The 421-nt window shown below is 44.9% G+C and overlaps 1 protein-coding gene across 1 annotated transcript in view; it reads right to left on the bottom strand.

Annotated features, from left to right (window-relative positions):
- The window catches only part of LOC106876270 (uncharacterized), a gene marked incomplete at its 3' end in the record, with an annotated part of 7,915 nt that overhangs the window by 420 nt on the left and 7,074 nt on the right, over positions 1-421 (bottom strand). Inside the window, 2 exon segments of the mRNA XM_052972326.1 lie at position 1; positions 3-418. The exon segment at position 1 is cut by the window's left edge and continues 420 nt beyond it. Coding sequence (XP_052828286.1) covers position 1; positions 3-418 — 417 coding nt within the window.

Below are 421 nucleotides of genomic sequence, written 5' to 3' on the forward strand. Positions count from 1 at the left end.
CATCGAGATAATCTGGGATACCATCGCCATCAGCATCTTCTTTATAATCTGGGATTCCATCACCATCACTGTCTCCCTCTAGGTGGTCAGGGATACCATCACCATCATCATCATCATCGAGATAATCTGGGATACCATCACCATCAGCATCTTCTTTATAATCTGGGATACCATCACCATCGCTGTCCCCTTCAAGATGATCTGGGATACCATCACCATCATCATCATCATCGAGATAATCTGGGATACCATCACCATCAGCATCTTCTTTGTAGTCAGGGATACCATCACCATCACTGTCTCCTTCTAGGTGGTCTGGGATACCATCACCATCATCATCATCATCAAGATAATCTGGGATACCATCACCATCAGCATCTTCCTTATAATCTGGGATTCCATCACCATCACTGTCTCCCTC

This window comes from Octopus bimaculoides, chromosome 1 (genome assembly GCF_001194135.2).
Source record: "Octopus bimaculoides isolate UCB-OBI-ISO-001 chromosome 1, ASM119413v2, whole genome shotgun sequence".
Lineage (NCBI taxonomy): Eukaryota > Metazoa > Mollusca > Cephalopoda > Octopoda > Octopodidae > Octopus > Octopus bimaculoides.